Source organism: Corvus cornix, chromosome 1 (genome assembly GCF_000738735.6).
Source record: "Corvus cornix cornix isolate S_Up_H32 chromosome 1, ASM73873v5, whole genome shotgun sequence".
Classification (NCBI taxonomy): Eukaryota; Metazoa; Chordata; class Aves; order Passeriformes; family Corvidae; genus Corvus; species Corvus cornix.
In genome coordinates, this window is record NC_046332.1 from 24,163,131 (window position 1) to 24,189,691 (window position 26,561).

General features: G+C 46.5%; 1 protein-coding gene across 3 annotated transcripts in view; it reads left to right on the top strand.

Moving 5' to 3' along the window:
- The window catches only part of LOC104687061 (limbic system associated membrane protein), a 1,003,034-nt gene that overhangs the window by 817,090 nt on the left and 159,383 nt on the right, over window positions 1-26,561 (top strand). For all 3 annotated transcript variants that reach the window (XM_010395986.4, XM_010395985.4, XM_010395987.4), the window contains one exon: window positions 21,144-21,376. In XM_010395986.4, the coding sequence (XP_010394288.1) occupies window positions 21,144-21,376 (233 nt within the window). The remainder of the gene's footprint in view (window positions 1-21,143; window positions 21,377-26,561) is intronic.

The following is a 26,561-nucleotide window of genomic DNA, read 5'->3' on the forward strand; positions in this document are numbered from 1 at the left end:
TCAGGCAAGCTGATGCAGATGGGCAAATACCACCCCTTCCTTACCCCTGAGAATCAAGCAAGTGATTTTAATGACAGTTGAGAGGGTCAGTAATGGCGGGCAGCTCCATATCCAGCTGTGATGTGGACTTCATGGGCAAGTTGCTCTCCCTTCTCCTTCCCTCTTGCATGGCGAAGATGCTGAAGGGCTGTCTCCGGTCTGCTCTGCCTTCACCCTGGTGTGAAGTGCTCTGAGATCCTCAGAGAAGGAGTGCTCCAGGCATGCTAAGTACTATTATTATTTTTTTAATAATCGAAAGATATCCAGGGAATTACAGATCTATGAGCTTTCTTTCAGTTCCAGCCAAACTGATTGTGGAGCTAATTAAAGACAGACTAGTACAATGTTCGGGTAAGTATAACATGACAGGGTCAATCCAGTATGGCTTCTGGAAAAGAAAATTGTGCCTTTTTGAGCTGCAAGTGGGTTTTGTTGTTTTGTTTGGTTTTTTTTAAAGTTTAATAAAATAAGATAAAGGTGATCCCCAGCAGATATAATGTACTTTGATTTTCATAAAGCCTTTGATAAGGCTTTTCACACAAAATTGTGAAGGGAAATAAATAGCCATGGGCGAAGGGGCAAGGTCTTATCACAGTTTAAAACCCAGTGGATTGTTAATTAGCAAATAGTTTCTCTTTTGCGCGGAGACAAGTCAATAGTGGGAGTCAGTACACACTGTGGAGGTATTTAGTCTGCCCTGTGTGCCATGGCTGGCATGTTGGTGCTTTGGTGACGACTCCTTGTTTGGCTGGTAAGAAAGGCAGCAGAGTTGTCAAAAGCCATAGGAGATGTTAAGAGCAGGCCCACCCCATTGCATGTTCTGCTTGCTGCCTGGGCTGTGGAGAGCCGGTGGGACCCACTGCCAGGGCTTGGCCTGGCTGCTTCGGGGTGTCCTCCCTGGCATTGGGTCCTCCCCCGGTGCCCTTCACCATCACACCAACCAAAGGCAGGCACGGGCTGCTGCCTCCATGAGTCAGCAGGATTTAAAGGCACCACAGGGACAGAGCAGCAGGATGACGGATGAGCTATAACATGGATGAGCGTATGGTAATGCAGACTGCAAAAATAGTCTCCACTTCAGCTGTACCGTGATGAGCGCTGAGCTCCCAGGCTCCTTGGAGGGAAGAGATTGGGAGTCATGGTGAGTAACTCGATAAAAGCTTCTTCAGTGGGTTGCATCATTTCCAAAAACGTGGAAGATGCTCGGTTGCCTTTAAGGGACGGGGAAACAATAGGGAATATGTTATAAAAAATGACATTATCTTGAACACTGGCTACACCCTCATTTATGACAGCGTGTGGAATTACCAGAGGGCCATGAAGCATGGTTAGTAATCTTGTGAGATTTATCTACAAGGAGGCAGTCAGTTGGACTGAACAGGGTTTTCTTTTTCAGTGTAGCAAGCTGAATGCTTGCTGTGGCAAAAATGCCATTTCTCCTTCCCAGTATCTCTCCCATCTTCCTTTTTGCCATCATGCCCTCTACTGTCCCTGAGCTCAGGCTGCCTCTGCTCAATCCCAGCCCGTTCCAATGGGAGATGGCAAGCACCGGCCATTCACAGCCTCCCTGAAGAGACACACTAAAGGTTTGTAATTGAGTTATTTACACTAATGAAGAGTGTGGTGAAAACTGATCAGTCCCTCCTTTTTCTGTCCTCCTGTAATACTAGAACAAGAGGTCACTCGGAGATGCTAATGGTAGCTTAATTTAGATCACATGAAAGGAGACACTTTTTCACACAGCAGGTAGTCAGTCTGTGAAATCCACACTGCCTCCTGAGGTCAGAGAGTCAAACACTGCAGAAGGACTTGTCGAGTTCCTGGGTAATTTTTGGAAGAATAATAACTATTATTAATGAGGATGCAGTAGCACCCCAGGGGCCCCCCATCAGGAAGGACTCACTCTGCATAGCACAAGGCCTGCCGAAAGCAGGAGCCAGCCTGACCTGGGTTGCTTTGGTCTCCACAGCCAAAGAAAGGCACTGTTTGTTTGGTCAGAGGCTAGAGGGGGGATGGTGAAAGAGCTGCACCCAAGCTCACGCACCCAAGTGTGACACATTTTGTTTTCCTGCACCAGTTCTGTAGCCCCAAAGACAAGGTACTTGGTTCCCTTCCCTTGATGTAAAGAGAGTTCTGTTTTTCAGCTATAAATCAGAGCTGTTCACTCTGATTTTAAAAGGGTGAGGGAGGGACAGAAAACCTACATCTGCCTTTATTCTGGAGGAATCTTCCCATGATGTGGGTGAAGCTTGGGGGAATTGTATCAGGATACAGCCTCATCTGCACCTCTGTCCCTTTTGCTGGATCTCTTCAGTACAGTGTCATTGGTCTGGTGGCTTTTCCATTCCTACAGTCAGTTCTTGGCACACTCCTGTCTTCCCATGCATTGCCTGTGGCATCATAAGCTACTTAGCAAGTCTGACTGGACGTGGGTATTGGTGAATTTTGCCTGTGGGCCTGTGGATTATGATAGCGTTGAAGAGTCTTAAACTTGTAAAGGTGTTTAAATTTACCATCAAAAACAAAGTGTAACAGAACAGGGAAAAATTATTTCAAATCCATCCCTGTCTCTGTATTTATGTTTATCTGACCTGCAGTTCTAGAAAGGCCTTTAGCCACAGTAGGTTTGGGACTGAATCTGTTGATACTGTTTTTCCTTCTGTTCATAAATTCAGCTCAAGTCCCTCCATTCCCATTTTGACAAGAGGTGTTGTCCAGATTCAGTGTAGAGATCTTTGCAGGGGATTGAGACAGAACACCAGTGCTCCTTGCATTGTCTTTTGACTCTTTATTGCAAAATGGCTATAAGCAATAGGCTTTTGAGTGTGTTTTCTTGTAGATAGCTCCAGAATCAACTCAGTATGTGTACAGTAAAACTGATCATAATCCACTTGAGGGATGATGTTCAGAAACTCTCACAGGCATCTCTCATTCCAGCATCATCACAACAGCTCTCCAACTATCCCACCTGCTTTTCTCCTTGCTGTTTGTTACTGCCTCGCTAGCTGGCTGTGTTTAAATATGTCAACCTGGGTTTTTTTTCCCATCTTCTTGTTTCCTGTGTTCCTCTAACAAGCAGCTTGCAACAGAACAAACAAGCAAGGCAGGAGCGCTCCAGGCAAAAGGGGTGTTTTGTGTTTGATTTGAATACATACATATTTTTCTTGGTTAAAACTTGTGATACTCATCAAACACATGCAGGAAGGCTGTGAATAAGACCTTTCTCTTTCTTCCTTTCTGACACGCACACCGTCTAATACGAGCACCTTCTCATTTTCACTCTTGCTGTCTGATTCTGTGCGAAGCGCGCTTTCTCTCATATCCTCACGCACATGTTTGATAGTCTCATCCTCACTCCTGCTCTGTCGGCTACACAGAGCCACCTTCTCATCTCAGCAGACCCTGGCACGTGCGCGCTCCCACAGGCGACACAAGCACACATGCACAGTCACCCACACGTTTGCAAAGGCTTTATTATTGCAGGGAAAATTGCTCTCAAATAGGTGAGACTGGATGTAACTATGGCAGAGATGGGGAGAGAGGGGAGCATGGGTGGGAAACTTTGTAGTCCCTTCGCTCTTCAGGGACAAGAAGAACTGCTCAGGTGGAGGGGAGAACATGTCCCCATAGTCCTCATCCCATCTGCCATGCACAGACAAGCACCAAGCATCACTTACTCGTCTCCTCTCACGCACAGACTCTGACTGCTCTCCCTGAAAGTTTCTCAGTCGCCCTTTCTCATGCATCCTTCCCTCTCTTTTTTGACTGTCTGTCAGGTCTTGATCACATCACTGTCATGGTTGCTATGATATCAGCATTTTCTGACAGGTGTATATGCCTCTGTCACTCCCAGCAAAGCTCTTTAGCACCCAGCCTGCTGCCAGACCTGAGCTAGGGCAGCACTACTGGAAAGCATGGTCAGCTGTATCTCATATTGCTGCATGCAGCAGATACAATCCTGATAGAAAACTGCATGTTTTCAGGGGATTCCACTTTCAAATAAGGCCTTAAAACAAGTGTTTTCTCTTTATGAAGAGTGAGGTTCACTGCTGTTCAGAAAAAGGAGGAACACTCTGGGCATTTCTCTTGGGAATTCCCAGAGATCTTCTCCCTCGTCCTCTGAGGCTGGCTCTGTATTTGGCCTCCTGGAGTGGGCTGCTGCATGGTGGGCACTAATTTCAAAAATTACTTCAATTTTCTACAACCCTCAAGCTTCTAATGCGGCCCAAGGAACTGAGTGCTTCATTCCCAGTTGCATTGTGGGCTTGGCCTCTCCTGACAAGGGAGTAACAAAAACATATCATCTGCCACGATGGGGGCCAAAGATATGCTTCAGAGCAAGTCAGTGTAGGCTCTTTGTTCAGGAAATGGCCACACGCCTCTGCAGAATCTCGGAGTGTGCACAATTTGGAAGAAATTTCAGGTTTTCCAATTACTGTAGCAGTGGCTGGTAACCTTCCAGCAAAGAGGCGCTGGAGCACAGTGTTCCCTTGGCTCCTGCTGGGCTCAGCCGGTGTTTGTGTTTGAACTGGCACCAGGAAAGCTAGGAAGCGAAGAGATTATTAATAGGGAGCGCAAGGAAGAGGAAAGGTGTTTAAACAGTTCCCACTTTGCATGTCTAATTCGGGAGCTACCCTTCTGTAGTTCCCCAAACAAGCGCCCAAATCCAATGTCAGACTTCTCAGAAGCTTAACTCATTAAGCTTTAGCACACTGTAAGATAAGGACCTTGCTTGCATAAGGCCATCAAGCACTGATATTGACTCTCCAGGACGTTTTTAAGGCTATTTATATCACAATAAAGCCATTTTATTAGCGTCATCAATCAAGAGAGACCGCATTTTGGCCTGGAAATGATTCTGCTTGAGTTTCTAGAAAGGAGAAGGGTGAGTAATTATGGGATGCATTATCTTCGATCTCATTTGAAATCTCCTAATTGAAACCACATATGAGTGTAGTTTATTGCTTATAAAATAAATGGTAGGGCCATTGTTAATGTACCTATGGTAAGTACAACCTTCCAGTAACCAGAGAGGTACAGACTGGTTTTTCAGAAGGTAGCATGGGTGTGGCAGGGGTTGTCCCTATCCACATCTGGGTGAGAAGCTGGTTCCTGGCACATGCTTCAAACTGAAGCTCATGCCCCACGCTGGGCTGAGCTCATGGTACTTGGCATCTACAGTTCAGCTCAGCTGGCAGCATCTGCTGTCGGGTGCCAGCCGATCTCACTGGCAGCTTCAGGGGTCTTGACAGGGCGAATCTGCTCCTGCAGTGGGGCTGGGGTCTGTGTATGGGTGGCTGGGGGCTGGGAACTGGGTCGTGGTCAAGGGGCATGGTAAAGCTTCCTGCCTCCTGGTATGTGTGTGGCTGTAGTTGCTGTTAAAGTGTAGTAGGGGATGTTTGCAGCTCTCCTCCAGGGTTTTGCCAGCCCCTGTGCTGCTTTCCTGCTATCAGCTCAGGGAAAGGGAGCAGACTTGCAGGAGTAGCGGTTACTCAGGTAAGGAGAGTGTAGCTTAGCATTGCCTGTGGGGGCCTCTGAGAGTGAGTAATGGCAGGGCTTGAAAGCTGTTACAGATATTTGATAATTAATTGGCTGCGAAATCAGTTTATTTTAACGACTCTAGTTAAATAAAGAAGAGAGCTAAAAGGGCTGCACTTTCCTGCAGTGCTAAACTACTTTCAGGGACAGAGAAAGCCCATTACATGTCTGCTTTTATGCCAACAGGGACTTTCTTGTGAAGGCTCTTCTGAAAGGTGGTTGAAATCTTTATCTCCTGTGAATCCCAGCAGCTTCGGTTTAAGACAGGAAAGCCTGAAGGGTGGTTTATTACCAAGGATCCATCAGGCAGAGGGGACAGGGGAGTGGAGCTGCTGCCATAACCTCATGCTTCACCTCTGGCCAGATACTTACTGCAGAGTGGTTCCAGTTGTGGTTTATCACTGTTTTATACTGCTCTAGTGGGAGCAATGCATGTAGCTCGGTTAACCTCACTTGTCTTTCCGAGTACTGGCTGATCTCGCACACGCGCACACACACAAGGTAGAGAGAGGACTGGTAATAGTCTAGTGTAAACAAGTAATTTTGGGTGCTCTCCCTGCTTCTCTGTGGCTGTCCAGGACCAATCCTCTTTTCTCAGCCTAAGGAACAAACAGTAAGTGTGAAGTCAGAGAGAGGGTGGTGGCAGGTCCATTTTTGTTAGGCCTCTCTTATTTTCCAGGTTATTGGAATATCGTTGTATCATTGTCATTCAGTGGGAAGAACTGTTTCTTTAAAGAAAAACAATGTGCACCCTGGTCCTGGCCAAAGAAAGAGAACTTGACTGGGATCTCAGACAAAGGTTTTTGATTTGGTCTTTATATCTCTCTGTAGGAAGATATTTTGTAACTGTGCATATGAGAGACCTCAGCAGCAATGCTGAAAGAGACTTGGATCTATTCTTTGCTGCAGACTGTGCTTTGGATGTGAACTCAGTTCTCAAGCCAGTGTATCTTGTCCTGAGGGTTGTACAGCAAGTGTGCATATATGAACAGTGTTCCAAATGCAGTCGTATTTGTCAGTCTGCAAAGAGCCTGCAACACCATCTGTTTTACTGAGTGGATAAGAGATTAAACTGCAGGAATCATGGGATCTGTACAATACATAAGAGTAGGCCAGACAATCACAACACATCTTATTTTTTTGGAAGCTAAGAATAACTTTAATATCCCTTCATTTAGGGTTTAATGTCAAAATTAACTAACATTTTGCTCTTGTCCCAAAAATCCCGAACTGTTCTTCCTGCCTCATTGCTCGTGCTTGCCCACTGCAGATTCAAATTCAGTGCAGACACATCCCCCCGTGAAAACTTAACTAAAAAACAAAAGTAAGCCCTTCAGTCTGGTGGAGGTACAGCAGCACCTCTCTTCTGCTGCCCTGGAGCACTTTGAATTGAGCATCTTCATGACAGGATTTGAGCCTAGGCTGTCCCCACAAGGCTGTGAGGTCCTGTCATGCATAGACATTGGGGATGCACAGACACACCAGGTGGGCATGATGTCATCCCCTCTGCATGGCCAACGAGAGCCTACCTTTAGCCAAGTGTAAACTCAGGGCAGGCTACAAATCCTTATCTTTAAAGCATTCCCTGGATGTGAAGCGTCCTGCCAGCTGGAGCTGCTTTTAGCTGAGCAGACTGAAGTGCTGTATGTAATGAATTCATTTAGAGTCTTGTGGAAGGAAGCAGGACTGATCCTCATTTGGTGTAAATCTAGGCTTCCCCATTTACTGCAGTGGTGCCTTGTTGGCCCTTGATTTATGCCAGCTGAAGCCACAGTTTGGCATCTTCCCATGCAGTACTGGAATTCTGGAAATTATTTAGAGCAAGTGGCCTGTCAGAAGAACAGAAATAGGAACCCAGCCTCAGACCAGCCAAAGCCCAAGTGCACAGCCTTAGACCCAGCTGTGTAAGAAACTCTCTCAGTAAGACAGCTGTACAGAAGGGGGCTCCATGGGGAAATGGCTTATCTGTACTGTGGATAAGCCGTGCACTGGGGAGAGGTTTCCTTTCACAGGAGACTCTTGGGAGAAGAGGCAAGGATATCAGTGGATCCAGATAAGATATTCCTGGGTAAATGCTTCCAGTAGGATTAAGCAACGCTGGCTTCACTGAGAAATGAAAAGGGCTCTGTGTTCTGTGTTCCAGCCAATTTGTGCAGCTTGTTTTGCCAGTGCCAGAAAACTGCAGGTGAAGAGGTGCAGAAGCTGTCGGAGCAGTCCCTGTGGTTATGCCTGTCCTGCAGTCAGTAGCCAGGCTGGAGTTCAGGCTCCAGAGTACAGACCCAAATGACCCAAGCCAGTTGCCTTCAAGGCATGAGGAGGAGCTTGTGCTTCAGCCAGACCTCTCTTCTGTGGTTGCATATCCCTGGGCAGACCGCAGTTAGAGAGAAAAGCATGGTCTCTTGCAGTGGTGCTAAGATAGATGTGACTGGAGGTGACATCTGGGTTTGTGAAGGCTGCTTTGCAGTCATCACTGCCTCTCTCTCACTATCCTCGTGCAACTGGTACACACCAAACCAAGTTTTGTATGAGACAGGTCAGGCCTATTACATTTTGGTTTTGAAAATAAAATAGTTTCATTGTATGACTTTGCACAGCCTATTTCTTTCCTTCTCCATTGGCTCCCTGTATGTGTAAAACATTGCATCGCAACCCTTCTCCTCTACAAAGGTAAGAATTTTAGTTCCACAGCGGTTACTGCCTTTGATATAATCACTGCTTGGTGTTCAGCTTATGCTGAATTGCCTTGCAAAACAAAGTCCTGCAAGGGTCTCAGAGGAAAAAGAGTGCCAGATATTATAGTATGACTAGTAGGATGGCAGGAAGATCTAGCTGTGGGAATTATACCTTCCCTCTTTCTCAAGGAGTCATATTTTCCTCCCATTCTGTTTCTGACCATGATGTTTTAAACCAGCTCCTGTCTTTCATGTCAACAGCAGAAACTCCATCAGGTATATCTTGACATTTCTTTTTTGCCATTCTTCCCCCTTTCCTCTCTTTATTTATTTATAAACATGTCCTCATCTGCAAGGCATATTGTGCATGTGGGGATAAAGGTAAGCTCAGATCAAAGCTCTTGGGAGTTCTCCCTCACAGCATCCTCTCTACCTGCCCTGTAAGTCTTTCAAATGCCCTCTTTCACAAGACCCGATGGTGGACAAAAGTGAGGCATTAGGGAAAGGCAAAATTTAGCAAAGCTGCAAAGGAAAGAAAGTGGAGTTGAGCATTGCCTTGCTGTAACAGCTTTGCTGTGGTTTCCACATAAAGGAGTTCTTTGACACAGGATAAATACAGCGTGGGAGTTTGAAGTTTGCAGCATTTTATTCTATGATTGTAACACACCCATGGGATGGATTTTCAAAAGTATGTCACTTTAGGCAGCAAGAAAACTGGCTATATTGGCGAAGGAGCTCACAGTGCCAAATGCTGTTTTGAAAATTTGGTTCTTGTGTGTTAGTTTGGCAGCTGGTGGGCCCAAAAGTACTTTGACAAATCTGGTCTAAATTTCAATGCTAAGCACTTAAAAAAGTCAAATCTCACTTGTGACTTTTAAGTGCTGGACAGCATTACTCACAGCACATTTGGGAATATAACCATATGCCAATGTCTTTTGGAAATAATGAGACTGTTAGTGTTTTTATCAGTAGTTTTTAACCTCTCCATGCAAGATTTCTAGAAGATCCATCCTTTGAAATCAAATCCAAATCAAGCCAGGTAATTCCAGTGCAGTATATAGAGGTCTACGGTCTTGACAAGAAATATTTAGCTGTATGTGAAGTGAAAATAACTGAAAAAATTGCTTCATCTGAGAGAAATTTGTGAGAGGAGTTGTCTTCTCCTGACATATTGCTGAACTCTGAAGCAGGTGGTAAAGGTAGTAAGACCAGGTCACTGTGAGGCTGATCCTCTGGTCCTCAGCCCAACTTTTTTTCAAAGATATGAAAGAATAGGCGCTTCTGTGCTTTCCTTGGGAGACTTTTTACAAGACTAGCACTTGCAGATGACAAGAAGTTTTTCTTCAAGTTTGAACAGACTTATTTCTCTTTTTTTTCTGACCTGTTACTCCTTCCTAGACCCCTCTGCATCTTGCTAAATAATTCCTCTCTTCCCTCAGTACTTTCAGCTTTCAAAGAGGTATAGCTTGTCAACATGTCGCTTTTAAGTCCTCTCTTAGTCAAGTTATACATATTTAATGTTTTTAAGCTTCCCTTAGATGCTGATCCCTTTCCAGCCCTTGATGAATTTTGTTGTTGCTCGCCTCTGAATTCCCTCCAATTCCCCCATATCATTCTGGTAACAAGGTTCCTAGGATTGACTGCTGCAGTCCAGGTGCATTCAGTATTTGGTGGCAGTTGTTTTTGGATGGAATTAAAAAAAGAAGCAGCAGAGTCTCTCAGAGGGAATCTGCTTCGTGGTCTCCTCTCTGGGAGCATTATTTCAGGATGGTATTTCAGGATTGCCTTTAGATATGGAAATGAGAGCGTGTGTCTTGCTCAGAAGCTGTTCTCTGCTTTCAAGTGGGAGAGAGATGGAAGAGGGGAAGAGGGGTTAAGCTCCTCAAAGGCTTTGTCTACATTAGGCTTTTTTCTTCATATTTCCCAGTGTTGCTTGCATGGGTGTAGCTCAATCCACAGTGGCACTAATGACAGCTCTGGCACAGGCAGGGAAGCGAACATGTTCTGCTACACATCGTCTCCACAATCTCTACAAGCCCTGACTCTGCCAGCGGTGCTACGTCAGCGGGAGCTGGAGAAGGAAAAGGTCAGCTGTAAATAATAACTAGAGTGTTTGCACATCAAGAAGGTGTCTTTCATTGAAATGCAGAAGCTGGAAGTGAGCAGGCAGGATGCACCCAGTTTCTCATTCATCTTGAAATACCACCCTTCACAGTCTGCTGCTGGCTACCTGAGGGCAGTACTTGGAAGTGGGCATGATAACTTGGTTGGAGCACCTCTGATACTCTCATGACCTCAGAAAAGAAGGAAAAGTTAAGACTTATTTTCCCTGTTGTCACTCCCATTCCCACTCTGATCTGCCTCCAAAGAATTTTGAGACTGATTTCTCCTTGGTGCGGATTCTCCTGTCCCACCTGCCCAGGACAAGAGCTAATGCTTCAGATGTGATATTCCCTTTTCCCTTTTGAAGAAGAAGCAGTATGAGATGAGATGAACATTAGGATCCACATAATAGAAAGTGCATTACTATATCTCAGGTAGCATGCTCCTCAGGTACTGGAAGAAGCTATTTCATATAGTACAAAACACAGGAGACACCTGCCAGTTTCACATAACATTTAAATCTGATATTCTTTCACAGCCTTGTACCAATTAATGGTTAACTGATGAAATTCTCAGCCAGAAAGTATCACCAAGATGAAGATGTTAATGAGTTTAAAAAAAGAAAAAGGGGGCAGGGGGTTGAGAAATGCCTGGGGATAAGAAAGCCAGCGTACAAACTTGCAAGGTGGATTGCAAGCTGTCACTCAGAGTGGAAGCCAATTTACACAGAGGCTAGATTTAGATTAGATATTAGGAAGAAATTCTTTACTTTGAGGGTAGCAAGACACTGGAACAGGTTATCTAGAGAAGCTGTGCATGCCCCATTCCTGATTGGCAGTGTTCAAAACCAGGCTGGATGTGGCTTTGAACAACCTTATCTGGTGGCAGCTGTCCCTGCACATGGCAGGAAGGTGGAACTAGATGATCTTTTAATATCCCTTCCAACCCAAGCCATTCTGTGATTTGCTTGGTGCTACATTTATAGGTTTTTATGGTTAGAAAAGATCATGAAATTATGTAGAAATTGATTTACATTGTCACTTTAGGAGGTGTTCCACCTTTCTTTGAAATGTCTGTCACTGAGCACGGGAGGGTTGGTCACTAAACCATGCGGCCCAATGCTCAGACCTTGATACTCTTTCCATCTCCTTCCCCAAATGTTCAGGCGGGGACATCTGAGTGCTTAGCTCTTCCAGTCTCCTTGGAGATATGCAGCCATTACAGATTTACCTCAGTCAGTGCCTCAATAGCTGTTGAGACTGGTGGCCAACATTAGCCCCTGACAAGCTGTTGGCCCTGATCTGATTGTCTGTTTGGCTGTATTTTCCCATGTCAGAAACGTTCCTAGAGGAGGTGCACGACTTCATGCCACCTGGCAGTCAGCTCTTGCTGACCCACTGGAGGCTGCTGCCAGTCCTGTGGGCACGCCCCTTGTTTCTGAGAGCCCCGAGAGCTGGCGCTGTCACGTTGCTGTGTGGGAGGGCACCTATGGTGCTTTGCTTTTGGAACTAGGCCATGGTACCATGGCAGCAATCATGTGGGCTGTTTTGCAGGCTTACATGTGCCTTGGTGTGTGCAACTGTGAAAGGGAGAGTCGGGGAGGGAACCTCCCTCTCGCCTTTCTGCCATACAAAATGCATGAGGTGATGCTCCAAAGCTCCAGTTTTAATTATTTCCATCTTAAGCTTTGTAGTCCCCTTCCCTGAGCAAACCACTGGAATCCACAAGCTGGAAGGTGCAATGTGCAGTACCATGTCTCTCTTCAGCTGTGAGATGCTGAATTTCAAATCTCTCCCTTGTTTTGTGACAGCCTGTGGTGATACCTCCTGCAGTTTTAGCCGGTGACTGGGGTGGGAGGAAGCGACCCTGGACCACACAAAATTCTTTGAAGCTCCCACTAGCGTCACTCTCCTATTCCCTCTTGTGTTTGCACTGTCCCTTTTCTGCACCCGCTCTCTCCTGACCTGCCCTTACTCTCTTTCTTTTTCTGTGCCCTATGCATTGCTAATCTGTGGCATTATCTCATTCTCCAGTAGCTGTGCCGGCTGCCTTAATGTTTCTTGCCAGCTTTTGCCTCTCCCCATTTTTTCTCTTCCCTCTGCTTGCCAGCGATGATGTAGCATTGCCTTTCTCCATCTGCCTGATTGTCTCTCTGCTTTTTATCTGGGTGCTGGAGCTCCAGGTGCTGTCATTCTCTGCGACAGCACAGAACGTTTCAGTTTCCCTCTGTGGCTGGATAATTACCAGATACAGAATCACGTGGGCTTCCCAGCAAAACCCTCCCTCCCCTCCTGTCAGAGAAGGAGATCACATCTCTGAAACACATTTTTCCCTTTTTTGTGGCATTTTCATTATTGTTATTTTTTACTAGAAGAAATTCAAGGGACAAATTTGGATTAACTTTTCTGGAGTTACCTAGTGGTGACCACATAGAAATTACCTACAAGGCATTGGGGGTTCAGGTAGAAGAAATAGGTGATTTCCAGTGCTGAAGTTTGTGAAGGAAAATAAAGGGACTTACAGTCTGTATAGGTGCCTTATTAGTGCTCCTATTCTCATTTTTGTTGTATCCCTCAAAAAGAAAAAAGTCGTAATGGTGCAGAGACTCACCAGAAGCTGTTCGGTTTCCAGTTCTTTTACAAATTTGGCATAGCAGCCAATACCCAGTTAACATAAATGATTAATTGTCATTGTCTTTTGATTAACTTCTGTTCCTAAGAGACCCCAGATACTTTTAAAATATCAGCCTGAGTGTTGGTGATCACAGAAGCACAGGATCTTTAGTATAAGTGCTGTGCAACAAAAAGGCAACTCATCGGGCAATGTTCCTCATTGCCATTCTGCATCACCTCTGCTGTTCCCTGGCTCCCCCTTTTGATAGTGCAGGAGCCCTGGGATGCTGCGGGAAGCAATGGACAGCAGAGCGAGGCATTGGTGGATACACTCCTGGTGGATATTTCACTAAGGCTGATCAACAGCTGATGAGCATCACCTAACGATGCTGGATCAAGAGCAGAGCCAGCTTTCTGGCTGGACTGAAAAGGGACTCTGACAAGTCCTCAGCTAACCCAAAAGAGAAAGAGGGAGCTCAGGGTCTGTTTCCTCAGCAGCCTGAACCTCCTGACTAATTTTAGTGCAAGACCCTGACGCAGGCTGTCAGAGCATTTGGCATTTCTGCAAGCGTCAGCCAGAGAGCAGTTTGTCCCTCTGCGTACACGTGGGGAGCAAGTCTCCTCTGGCAGGAGGCCTGTGACTGGAACCAGTCATTCTAGAAACATGCCTTGGAATGGGAAAAGACCTGTCCAAGGATTTCCTGCCTATGCTGTAAAGAAATGCAGGGCATTTCCTAGGTATGGTGGGATATAAGGAAAGATGGCACTGTGGTGGTGGGACTCGCTCTGAGGTTTTTCTGTATTTTGAAATTTTAAACTGTGTTGGGATATGGCTGGGATGGAGTTAAGCTCATAGCAGCTCATATTGATATTTTGAAGAAGGTTCCTCTGCTGGAGTGGATGTGGACTGAAGTTGTTTATGCAGGTATACTGATCCCCAACAGATGGGAAGAGCAATAAATCATGCCAGTATAAGTCCTCTTATTCTGATATAGTTACATCCACCCTTTGAGAGTTCTGGCATAAAAATCGCTGTAAATTTGGGCTTGATTTCTGTTGTGAGTTTGGGGTTTTTTCCTACACAATAGGAACCTATACTCTTAAACTGTCATTTTAACAGAAAGAAAGCCCATGTGAGACCAGCTGTGTGTCTGCTAGTAAGAGCCCGTGCAGCTAGCTGTCTTTTTAGGCCAGTGTATTTTTTGTAAATTCCCTTGGGTTTCATTTTCCATGCATATCACATGGACTGAGAGACAAGGATGTTTACAGCACATGAGCAGTTCTGCACTGATACCCATATTTTCTGGTTTCAATTCCTATTGCTTTCATTAGGAAGACTTGATGGGAGAGACAGTGAGACAGAAATGTTTCTGTACAAGGCACTGGGGACTTCTCTTCTAGAAAACTGGGTACAAATTCTGGTCACGAAAGAGGAATTCAGACTGGAGCAGGTGCTGAGAGGGGCTACTGAGATGTTTAGGGCAATGGAGAGTCTATCATACAAGAAGAAACCAGGAGAGTTTGGCTTGTTGAATCCAGCAAAATGAAGGCTGAGAGGGAATATGATTGCTCTCTGTGAACACGCTGAAAGATAAACACCCAGGAGAGAGAAGAGCTCTTTAAGCTAAAAGATGGTGTTGGCATGAGAGGAAATGGATGTAAGCCAGGTATGAATAAATCTAGACTTAGAAAAAAAGGTTTTAATCAGCAGAGCAGAAAGACTTTGAGCAGTCTGACCTACGAAGCCGAGGGAGGGTATCCCCCATCGAACACACTAGGCTAAAGTAGGGATGAGGTACATCTCTGAAAAAGATGCTAAGGTACAACTGGCTGTGCCAGCAGAGGTTGGGTCTTCATGACCTGGTAAGCCCATCCTAGCCTCACACTCCCAAAGTGGCAGTTTACTAAAAAGGATGAACAGAAGTGCAGGCATCCTGTCACCCAATAGGTGGATGACCAAAAATTGTCACCCGAGTGCTGAAATAGCCAGGGAGCTGCAGACAGGTGTGACGACCAAGGTCACAGCATAATACAGCTGAGAGAAAGCATGGGCTGAACAGATGCAGCAGTTTCCCCCTCCTGCCAGTTTTCCAACGCAGAACTGGGTTTAAGCAGTAGTTTTCTAAATCCCTCTGAGGCCCTGTGTTATCATGCTGGCAGTGGTGACTCAGGAGCTATTTATGCCACGTTTTGGAAATCCATCCTGCTGTGGCACAGTTTTCACTCTCAAACAGTAACCCCGCTGTGTGTCATGGCACATAAGGAGAGGAGCAGCAGCTGTACGAGGCTGGGGAAAGAGAGGAGCAGTGGCAATGGGGAGGAGAATTTTGAGTAACAACTGATGCCCATGTTCATTCAAATTCAGCAAAATGAGGCTTTGGTGCTTGGCTGAAAGGAGGTTTCAGATACTTGGTTGATAGGATCTCCCACTGCCATCCACTTAGGGAGGCCCTTGCCTTCGCAGCAGTGGAGATGTGTTCAGCTGTGGGTGTCTTCCATAGCATCTCCTGCTGAGGGAAGCCTGATCCAGAGCAGTGGGAACCACCCAGGGCCAACAGCTCCTCCATTGCTCCTCCAGACTATGTGCTCCTGTGTGCTCTGCCACTGTACTCCTCTGGTGGGGACTGCAGTGGCAGAGCTGCAGTGTTCTTGAGATGCTGGCGGGGTCCAGCACTGCAGTGGCATCGTGGAGCCTGGCTGGACTTTTCCCTGAAAACCCTGCCTGGGAGGTCAGGGCTGATATGTCTGTGTTCTGTCCTTAGCCCTTGCTGCCCGCATCCCTGCCGGGGCATGCTGGAGGGACTGGACTCTTGCTGCCCCCCTGGCTGACCATGCTGTGTCCGAGTCCTTGCTTGCCAGGCAGGGAAGGACTGAAGAGCTCGAGGAGACAAGATGAAACAGCACGAGCACTATTTGCTCTTGAACTTTACCCCCCAGGCTGGGAGTGAGGCTGTGTATAACCACCACATTAGCTTTCCAGGATCATGCTTTGCAACACAAATTTGCCTTGCATGTTCGGAGCTGGCAGCCGGGAGCTGATGTTGCTTTGTGCCGAACGAGCCGTGTTTGATCCCTCTCTCTTTTCCCTCTTGCCGTTTTGCTGCTGGGGGCAGAGGGCAGTGGGGGAAGTTGTTAGCTGGATCTTGTAAGGGTGCGTGTGAAGTGAGAAGATTAGAGCAGGCTCATCACAGAGCTGAGGCAAAGGCAGGAGATCTGATGCAGAGCAGGTTGTGGCATCCTGTGGCAAAAAGGCATCGTGTCCCTCAGTGAGTGCAGTGGGATGGGGTTTGGGTGTTTAATGGTGTGTGCATCAGGCTGCTGGGTTTTGGCCTGATGCACAGAGATTGTCTTACAGAAGAGGTGATCAAAGGGTTAACAGAGAAAAGATGATTAAAGAGGAGTGTGGGAATTATGGCACAGAGCTGTCACCACAACATCCTTTGGAGAAAGAGGGCAGACAATGCAGTCCATAAAGTCACTGTTTATTTGTTTTTCCCCAAAATGAAGTAAGAGCTGTGGCTTGCTGGCACACCGTATTTCATTAATCCTAGAAGCTTGCTTCTTCTCCCTAGTGTGGCTCTGGCAGAGAATTGTGGGTTTGGGTCTGCTGAAAAAAAAAAAAAATCATTTGGAATTACAACAACAATTTAAAAACCCCAAATAATTGTCCCCGCTTCAGTGCAACCCAGTATATCATTGATAATGCTGTAAAATCTCCAAGTTAAAGTAATCATTTAAACAGCAGCTTCACCAGGCCCTAAAGGGCTTCCTTCTTGCGTTTTCATCACTCTAGCCTCTAAATATCATCCACCCCTTCCCAAAGGGTCAAAATACCCCCACTCCATCTCCACAGCCTAGGCTGTAGCTGCTGTGCTGCTTTCTCTCTGAGGCAGAATGGGAAGCACATTGTTGAGACCCCGTCTCTGGTGCATCCTCCTCCTCACCCCGTGCAGCCGCCACCCTGGCAGTGGTTGCAGACAGCCTGGGGAAGCCGTGCCGGGGCTTTCCAGGCAAATGCCGCCTCTCAGCAGCGGGGCCCGTCTGTTCGCCCGAGGAGAGAGGGCGGAAAGCTTAGGGCCGAGAGCTGCTGGAGTGACAGGCACAACATAAACTGCGATGAGTGTTATAGCAACATGCTGGGTAATCAATGCACTGAGTGGCGCTGCCTCGACAGGAGGAGGAGCAGGAGTCACGGGCGCTGGGAATCAGAGCACCAAGGCCTGAGCGAGGCAGAACAGGCCGTGAAATCTCCAGACTTGCTTCGCCAGGATAGAAGATGTGGATGCCTGAGCCTCACTCTCCTTTTCACTCGCTTTCCCACCCATCAATAGGAACAAGCCTAAATACTTTCAAGAAGGAAAAAAAATACGTCTCTGTCCAGATGGAGCGTTCCTCGGAGCCTACAAAGGCACGATTGCAAGGAGCGCTGTTTTGGCCCAGTGCTGCGCGGTAGACTGGCAGGCAATGGAGGAGAGAGTACAAGCAGCAGGACTTTTTCCTGGCTCCTGCCCTCCCCCTGCCTGCATGCTGCCAGATCTCCCAGCCTGTCATGAAATCCAGGGACCAGGAATGACGGTGGGCAGCCCTCTATCCTGTCCAAGGCAATGGTTCCTGCTGAAGGTCCAAAAGCATTCTCCTGCAGCAGAAGCATCATCCCTTCCCCTCCCTCCTGGAGCACAGCTCAGCCCCATTGTCTGCATTTGAATGTGGGGAAAATGAGGCTGGAGGAGGAGTGTGAGGATGACCTGGGTTTCTTTCTCCACATCCAACTGTTGCTAAAAATCTTCAGGTGCCAAACTTGGCCGTGTTTGTTTACAAGGACACAAGGAAGGGTAACAGGACATGGCAGCAAGATCTTCTGTCCTTCTGTGTCTGTGGTTTGAAATGGTGCAAGATCAACAGTTCCCAAGTTCCTACAGTGATCATGCAAGGCATGCCCATCACCATTCACTGACCCTCTCGTTAGCCACATCAGAGATGTCAAAAAATTAAACCTGCAACCATAAGGGAAAGAATAATGGATGGATCACAAATCATTTATTAGCTTTCACTGAGGCTGATGGTAATGCTTCCAATAAGCCTAATGAAAAGCATTTGACTGTCTCTGTGAACTTGATTATTGATTATTAGTGAACAATAAGAGTCCATTGATATCTTGCTGATGCCATGCTCCTATTGCTTTGCAGTTAAAATGTCAGTTAACATGCCATTTAATATTCTATTAGTATTGAATTAGCACTTATTACACTGTGAAAATCATCACCATAAATCCTTATTAAAGCATGATCCATTCATCTGGGTGGCATCTCTGGCAGACTAAGAGGGGGTGTGTGTGGAGACAGACACACTGAGATGCATCATCCATGTGGATGCATGTTCAGAGCACGCCAGGACTTGGAATTTCCACCTTTGTACATTGATTTTCCCTGACAGCTTGAGAGGAACAGGTATGGTGAACAGAGAGCTCAAATCCATTTCACTTACTCTTCCCATTTTCCTCTTTTCTTTGTCCTCTCTCCTTTCTTTTATTTTGGTAGCAGCTGCTAACTTATTTCAGGGGCAGTTGCAAGGTTGTCTGACTGTAGCTATTGACCACTGCCCTAGGGCTGACCTGGATGTGTGTAAGACACATTTTCTCTTTGACAGAGAGGAAGGAGGGTCCCTGGTTGAGCCTACCCACAGGAGCAAGAGGACAAGGCTTTGTTCTGACCACACCACTGAGCTGTCACTGACAAGACACCACACAGGGGCATATTTGCTACCCTAACAGAGAGTTACAATGATCAGGTGCAGGGCAGAGCTGCAAAGTGCTCGCTGTAGCCTGGTGGGGATTGGAAAGCAGCCTGGTGGGGATGGTGTGGTGCCCTGGATCTGCTGGAGTCCAGCAACACTGATGGCTGTTCAGGGGGAATTTCAGAAGTGACTGAGAAACTTCAGCTCCCACTGACTTCAGCTTCTGCTGTTAATCTGCTTATCTTTTCACCACCAAAATACCTGACCCCTGATTCTTGGTGCTGTTACAACTCTTGCATTTGAAAGACGGCTCTTGACCCTAAGGCAGCCAGCTCTGGAGGCAGTCTAGGTGTTCCTACAGAGTGTCTTCTCCCAGCCCTGGAACACACTGCCCTCCCTGGGTCCTGGCTTTCACTGGTGATTACAGCCTAGGATGGCCAGTGGAACTGGAGCAATGCCTCATCGTAGCAGTGCTGGTTTCCACATGTAAGTGGCTGCTTACGGACTCCTCTGCATCTTTCATTTTGACAAGGAGTAGCTTTTTTAAAACAACTCAGATCACACCTGAGAGTTCGCCTCAGGGACAAGTGCCTGCCTGGCCAGGAGGGTGGGCTCTGGCCTGAGGGCCAAATTCTCACTCCCCTTCCTTGTCTGGACAGTGTCAGTAAAGGACAGGATCTGTTGGGCTGCTCCCTAAAGCAAATGTTTGTCAGATCAGACAGAGCTGCTTACAGCTTGGCCAGCAGCATGGCATGCCTCGCATGGATGCCCACGCAGCTTGGCTTTCCTCCTGCCCACAAGTAACCCCAGAACAACTTGGACAGCATCCATGGGCATGCCAAAAAGGAGTGGGTGTGAGGTGCCGGCCATAATGGTGGGGTCACATCACAAGGAAAGGCAGCTGCAGCACAGCATGAATGAAATGCATTCAAATAGAGGAACTTGGAAAATGTCTGACCCATGCTAAAAGGCTGTATGAAAGCCTACTGTCAAATATTTGTCTTATCTTGAAGCAATAATCTTTATCCTCTCTCTTTTTTCCTTCAAATACAACACATTCATGAATAGTGAATAGGACACAGTCCTGTGCAATGTGATCTAGGAGGGCCCTGCTCAAGCAGGAAGGTTTGACCATATGACCTCACCTTACCCATTCTGTGATTCTGTAATAGTGGTGGCAAGAGGTTCTGGGTTATTTGGATGCTGGAACACTGTGGGCAGAGCTCTGAGAGGTGAAGGAGCAACAGCTCTGGAGACTGAGTTTTCCTGTTTATCTGCAAAGCAAATGTGGTGTGAGCTGCAGCAGGGAAAACCTGCTCTCAGCCTGTCTGAGCCCAGCCCTGGGGGGTACAGCTGCCAGGGTTAAAGAGGAATTATGTCTCCCTGTCTTCTTCAGCCCTGGTCCTCTTGAATGAGACAGCTGAGAGTGAGCAGGATGTCTCCTCAGTGGCATCTCCTCATCTTTTCTGTGCAAGTCTCATTCTGGTGGTAGGAAGTGGTACAGAGTAGGTGCCTTTGCCAAAAATGTGTTTGTCTTCGCAGCACCTACTCTGCTCTCCATCAAGAAACTTGTCAAGTTACGGTTGCAATGGGGTTGGTCCGTCCTCTGACTTGTGAAGGTTGGCACTCAGGGCCGTGGCAGTTGCTGGTCTTCCTGCTGGTTGTCTGCTTGCTGCCCCTGGCTGTCATTCCTCCTCTCCTGTCCACCTGAGATGTTCACAGGACATGCTGCATGTGTCACAGGGATGACAGTGATGCTCCCACAGCCTCTCATTCTTCAGCCTGAGATCTGCACTTGCCTGCACAAACAGGCAGATGTGCATCAGCAAGTGTGTGTGTATGTGTTAGGAGGGTGATGTTTGAGCAGTGAATCCCTCTTTACACAAAATTATTTTTGGTCAGAGGGATACAGATGGGAGATACTCCATAGTTTCCTCCCCTTGTGCTGCTGAAACCGAGGGATGGAGGAGCTGCGCCCCGAGCTGACAAAGCTGGAGCCGTGAACCTTTGCCCTCCAGGCTGGAAGGGGTCTGGGAATGTAACTCTTGTATACTCAACTTTTGAAGGTGAGGGAGAAGCATGGGAAGAACTACTCCTGACCTTTCTCATTGGCAGGATTGGAAGGGATTTGGTGATCAAGATCTCTTGTGGCCTTCCAAATTAATTTTTGGCGCATGTGTAGGCCACCAAACAAAAGGAAGAGAGAACAAGAGACATGTCTGCCCCTAAATCTCGTGGGTTTATGAACCAAAGGTTCCTGAAACTCTTCAAAAAATCATTGTTAAATACATGTCCAAGGGACAGCAATGATGAGAAGATACTATGGTTCACTGGTAAGGCAGGAGTGTGCTGTGAAGTTTCTAAGCAAAATAGTGAAGAGAAGGGACAAAAGGGAGATGATGGAGAGGGTTGTTAATCACCCCCTTACCTGTCTCATCCTCTGCAGGTGTTATGTAGAAGACAGAAGCTCCAAGGTGGCCTGGTTAAACCGTTCTGGCATCATTTTTGCTGGAGAGGACAAGTGGTCCCTGGACCCTCGAGTAGAGCTGGAGAAGAGAAACCCCCTGGAATACAGCCTGCGGATCCAGAAAGTGGATGTCTACGATGAGGGGTCCTATACGTGTTCAGTGCAGACACAGCATCATCCCAAGACTTCCCAGGTTTACTTGATTGTGCAAGGTAAGCAACATGCCTGATAGGAGAGCAAAGAGCAAGAGACACAGTGGAGGGACCTGTATTTTCCTAGGAGAAGCTCCAGAGTCAGTAGCCTGTGTGTCCCTTACGTTTACACAGGAGCCACCAGGACTCTTCCCTTCCTCTGCGGCATAGCGTGATTTTACTCTGCTGTCAGGTTGTCCTTTTAAAAGTGGTGACAGAGCAGGGGACACCAATGATGCCAAGCCATATTCTAGTATAATGCAAACCTGGCTCCTGCCTCTGGTTGTTTTGGCATTGATGGGAAAGCTTTGTTTATAATGACAGTCTTCAGAACATTGTGCCTTCTCTCTTCCCAGAGAGCCCTCTGGTTTCTTCGCCTCCTCCTTCCTCAGGTTTCCTTTCTTTTTTCTTGCGTCAACAACCTGCTGTGCTGGTTTTTTGGCTTTCCATAGCCAACTCTTTGCAAGGCTGGGGAATTCATTTTCCTATGAGTTTTTCCATGCTGGGTCATTGGTTCACAGGGAGCGCTGTCACTAGGCATGTGTGAAACCTGGTACCTGAGGGCCCTGCCACATACCTTATGATGCCCTCTCCTTTTTTAACTACCCTTCTCCTGTGTGTGTTATAGGGAACAGGAAACTTGGTGAAGCAGCACTTCCTATCTGTCTGCCTGCATTTATGGCATAACAGAGAGTAAACACTTTAAAGAGTTCATCAGTTACTGGTAAGGGCATTACTGAGTTTACTTGTTCCATCCTGTCCAGACCAGGATACCAAACAAATGAGTTTACCCAGTTTTGTTTAGTTTTGCTTTTAACCTTCATGCCATTTTGTCTATATGACTATTTATATAAAATATTTAAAGAGCAGCTTAGGTGATAGATATGTATGAATGTGTTTGATACGTATTACAGATATGTTCAACTTCTAGATTATCCTTCAGGCAGGAATTTGCTATTTCTCCTGATTTGTCTGGTAACCCATAAGGCTGCAGATTTTATTTCCCCCAGCAAGTTTTTGAATCGCTCTGATTATAAATGCACGCAGCAAGAGACTTTTCCTCTTGCTGGTACTACTTTGCAAATGGGGGGGCTAAGTAGCATCCCAAGTGTTTATCTGCAAGGTGAAGGAGTCTGCACTTGTGGTCAGAGGTGATGCTTTACACTCAGGTGTAGTGAGCCAGAAGGCTCCTGGTTGGTTTTTTTGCACAGAATCCTCCCCCAGCAGCAAGAAGAGCGGCCCACGCCCGCACACGGAGCAGCTCTGCCGGCTTGGCTGAGTGCTTGCTGTGTGAAATGCATTCCCCAGCCCTCGAGGTGTACCCTGCCTCGCTGCTCGCTACAGCAGAGCAGAGCCAGCCCTCTGTAGGTGGTTTATTACTGGTGAAATCTCACAGCATACAATTTCCATTTACCTGTCAAGTAAAATATAGGGACAAATGAATTCTAGAGCCGTGCATATGTATTATTAATTTTATTTGTGCCTATTAGATATGGGCCTAAGCAGCAAAATTGAGTTCTCTAGCTGAGCTTTCACTTAAATACATGGGTATCTGGCTCTGAACTACTGCCACCTTTCTGAGAATGAGAAAATTTAGGTTTTGACACACCTGAACTCTGGATGCCTGTAAATAAGGTATCTGTGGGTAATCTTTGTTCTAACACCTGTCATGGATTTCATAGAAGACCCATTGAGATATTGTGCTTACTGTAATCCTGTAATTAGGTGAAACTCATAGCTTTAATTTTTCTAAAACTAAATTTAATCTGGGAAAAAAGTGAAGGAAAATATAAATACAAAATCCTTTACAATTTGGAAGAGTTAGTCTTATTTTAAATATGTTTTAAAAATAATCTTAACTAATAAAACTAATTCAGTACAAAATAATATATGTTAGAAAATAATCCCTGTAGTCTCAGAGTATTATTTTCTTATATTGATTGCTATTTTTCTAAGCTTTGCAGGCTGTCTGCCTGAAAAATAGTCTGTTGCTAGTACAAATTAAAGGAGTTTGGATATTGAGTCATGCTAAACTATTTAGTTTTATTTATTTAATGTAGTTTATTTACTTCTCTTGTTTTCGTGTTCATACATTTCAAAACATAGGCGATTTGAAGCTCCGAGAATTCCAAATGTAAAAATAAATAATTAAGAAAAAATACAGCTCATAAAACATTAAATGACAGAATGGTCAACTGGTCTGCCTGGTAATCTGGGAGGAGAATTTCTGGAATGATGGTCAGTAATCTCCTTTGAACAAGCTCAGGGAAACAAAAACAAACCAGGATCAGAGACTCATTGCTAGCTTTGTGCACACGGTTGATGCCTGGATTTGCCAGTGAAGGATACTGCAATGACAGCTGCTCCTGCCCTGGAGAAAATGGGCTGTTTTAGGGCCATGCCCAGGCTTCCTGTTCTGCTCACTCAGTGTTGTCACTGAGAGATATTTCTGCTCCCCACTACCAAAGACAAGTCCTTAATCTCTCCCAGTTCAACTCCCTCATCTGTCTAGCCCCTGTGAGTACACAACTTCTATTACCCCTAGACACAAATGGGATAGATATATCAGAGACTAGTAAGTGAGTAGGCAGATCCTAGAGTGCTGTTGGAGCCCTTAAAACCGGAGACCCAGTCCATGTCCACAATGCCACCTGAAGAAGGCAGGCTTTGGTGTATCCTGAGGGTTTGCTGTGTTTAGATCACTGCAGTCTAATGGAGTTGCAATCTAGGACCAGGTCCTTTCCAGCCTTGAGAAAATCAGCTTTCCCTGGGGTGAGCTCTGCTTGGTGAACTCTGCTGGCCAGAGCTGTAGAAGTATATCACAGAAAGAGGGACGTCACCTCTCTAATGTATGTGCCCAAGTCCTTTAGTGTTTCCAAAGGAAGAGCCAGTTCTACTTTGTCAGCCAGCACCAGTCTCTGCAAAAACAGTCTACTTGGTCTGCTCCTTTCCTCTCGTGTGTATATCCACGGATAAGATCCCTCTCAACTGGGCATATTGCTGTTGGGGCTTTAGGAGCTCTCCTGGGTTTTTTTTTTTCCTGTTAAAGGAATTTTCCCCATACATGTTGCTAGGGGGACAAATTGCTGGGTACTTCAGAAAAACAAAAGAGGTGGCTATAGGGGTGGGGTGCATCTGGCTACTCTTGTTTCACCCGGGTGTGTGGGCAGTCGGTCCCCAGCGTTTGGACAGAGAGAGAGGCTGCTTTCTTCGGCTGCTTTTCCTTCTGCTGGACAAGCCCCGGGATCCCAAAGCCCACCTTCCCTGCCCTGCTGGAAGCCGGGCTGTGGCTGCCCTGCCCCCGCCGTTGTTTTGAGCCTTTGCTACGTTGTAGCCCTGCTTGCCCTGCCTGCCCAGACCCCGTTTGGATACATCTCGTCTGCCACCCGGGATTTGTGCTCGTCCCTGCCGTTCCAGCCTGCTGTTCCCGAGGGTCCGGCCGGACACCGGGATCGGCTGCCCAGGGGTTTGTGAAGCTTCTTTGTCCCATCCCTTCCCGGGATCCCAGGGCACCAGTGCCGCGTGCTCCCCGAGCTCGCTCCGGAGCGCCCCCTGCAGCCGCGGGGGAACCATCGCACCTGCCCTGCTCACCGGGAGCCGCCAGCGCCCCTGCCGGCTGCGAGCGGAACTGCACCCGAGGGGAAAGGGCCCGACAGCCGAGAAGGCTGGGACTGGGTTTGTGTTTGCTGTTACTGCCAGAGTTGTTGTTGTTTTGTTTGACCGGTTATACACATATAGATATATATAGTAAAGAACTGTTATTCCTATTTTCCACATCTTTGCCTAAAAGCCCCTTGATTTCCAAATCATAATAACTCGGAGGGAAGGGGGGTTGCATCTGCCATTCCAAGGGGGGCTCCTGCCTTCCTTAGCAGACACCAGTCTTTCAAACCAAGACAATTGCAGAGGTCTAAAAGGGGCGTAATGAAATGACACTTAAGAAAAAAATCAGAACTTCATGGATAGCTTAAAGTAGAAAAAGTTGTCCTCCTAAGTCTTTCCTGCTTTTCAAACATGAAGAAAACTCTGCTAGTAGAAGTAGGCATTCACTGCCAAAAGATTCATTAGTACAACTGTGGCCATCTCTTCTGTCTTTCTGACCCAGGTGGGCAGCACTGCTTGCAGTCCACTAGACTGGAAGTGGCTGCCCAACTCAGCTGCTACCAGGTGCTGTGGTACTGTGCTCTCTGCACTGGGGTGAATGCAGCAAGAGACTGCTCTGAGCTACCACCTCACTCAAAGCATTTTGTGCTGCTTCAATTTGGGTGTAATAGCCCCTTGTGAAGCTTTCTGTTTTACTACCCCAGATATTTCTGCTGGTGTCTGATCAAAAGAGTGAACACTTGAAAGGACCTGCAAGAGATCTGGTCCTTCCCCATGCAGTGAGACAAGATCAGCTCTACAGTGGCTGCCCCCACCAGGTACTTTTTGAAGATGCCCTGTGCCCGCATAACTAGTGCATGTCCATTATTTCACTCTCCTTGCATCTGGAGAGATTTTATTAATGTATGATCCAAATTGATTTTGCTGCCAATTATTTCTGGTCCTTCCAAGACACAGAGTTGTTATTACTCCTTCTCTTCCTCAAAACTACCTTTTATCTGCCTGAAACCCCTTAATTCCTGTGTCTCAGAGATCTCTAGTCCAGCTTAACAGGCTCACTGCTTTCCACAGGTCGTATTTTTCAGCCCCTGTGGCATATATATTTCACTACTGTCTGATTTGTCTACATGTTTCCTTTAAATGTACTATCCAAAACCAAAACAAGAGTTCCAGTTTAGGATTCAGTCATGCAGATACAAGTACCAGCCATGTTTTGCATATCACACTTCACTTACCTAACCCCAGAATGAAATGAGATTTACCTTCTTTATACAAGTGCCTCGCTGCTTTCACTTATTCAGTCTTTCTGCCTTTCTAATCCTCTCTTACTGGTCTGCAGCTCATTCTTCTCTTTTGTATTTGAACATTAATTGTTTTCCCCCCCTTCCTGAGAATACTGCATTGTGCTTGCTGCTGTTGGAGGCCATCTGGTTGGTTTCTCCATGGAGACCGCTTCAGTTTACTTATGATCCTGGGCTCTAAAGCACTTGCAACTGCCCCCAAGTTAGTGTCATCGACAAAAGTCAGGTGCCTTCTTTCTGTTCCATCATGAAGGTGTTAATTAAAGTATTGAAAAGATCAGGACACAAAAGCAGGCTGTGGC